Here is a 623-nt window from a genome sequence, read left to right on the forward strand (position 1 = left end):
GGGGGCTACATATCTAACAACACTATTTTTTCTGACCTTCAACCTTGCCCTGTAGCCTCAAAGCTTGGGCTCTGTTGTTGTACCCAGACGGCCTGGAGGGGGTTATCTCAATGGCTCTGTTGAAATGGACAAGGGCGCCCTCTACGTCTCCTGCTTCTGCTGCCTTCACTCCCAAAACCTCCTGCTCTTTGGCCTCTGCACAATCTGAAGATCCATCATCGGGGTCTGGAAACCGGAAATGATTACTCACTAGAACATCCCAGTTGATAAAATAGGGCCTGCTATGAAGTGTTCAGGGATGGGTGGGTATTTATTATTATGTAGGTTAAGCAGATTTGTCAGACATTCCCCACACAAAGTATGAACACAAAGGAGAAATTTCTAGAGACAGACAAACAGGAGATACTGGTACTAGTATAAAGACAACCTAGACTATTTGTGATACTATACCAAGCCTTAAAATCCCGAAATAGAAAATATTTCCCAGTTGGAAAAAAAATGCAACAATTCAGTCTTAAACTCTAAATACATTGACGGATTTTTTTCCTGGTGTATGAGTGAACATCCACATCTATGCAACAAGAATTAATACAGTATTAAATAGAAAACAATAATTAGACCCT

The 623-nt window shown here is 41.1% G+C and overlaps 1 protein-coding gene across 1 annotated transcript in view; it reads right to left on the reverse strand.

The window, feature by feature from the left end:
• Nucleotides 1-623, reverse strand: part of LOC119585114 (tetratricopeptide repeat protein 36 homolog) — a 4,633-nt gene that overhangs the window by 2,169 nt on the left and 1,841 nt on the right. The window contains exon 3 of the mRNA XM_037933743.1: nt 37-225. Coding sequence (XP_037789671.1) covers nt 37-225 — 189 coding nt within the window. The remainder of the gene's footprint in view (nt 1-36; nt 226-623) is intronic.

Source organism: Penaeus monodon, chromosome 19 (assembly GCF_015228065.2).
Source record: "Penaeus monodon isolate SGIC_2016 chromosome 19, NSTDA_Pmon_1, whole genome shotgun sequence".
Classification (NCBI taxonomy): domain Eukaryota; kingdom Metazoa; phylum Arthropoda; class Malacostraca; order Decapoda; family Penaeidae; genus Penaeus; species Penaeus monodon.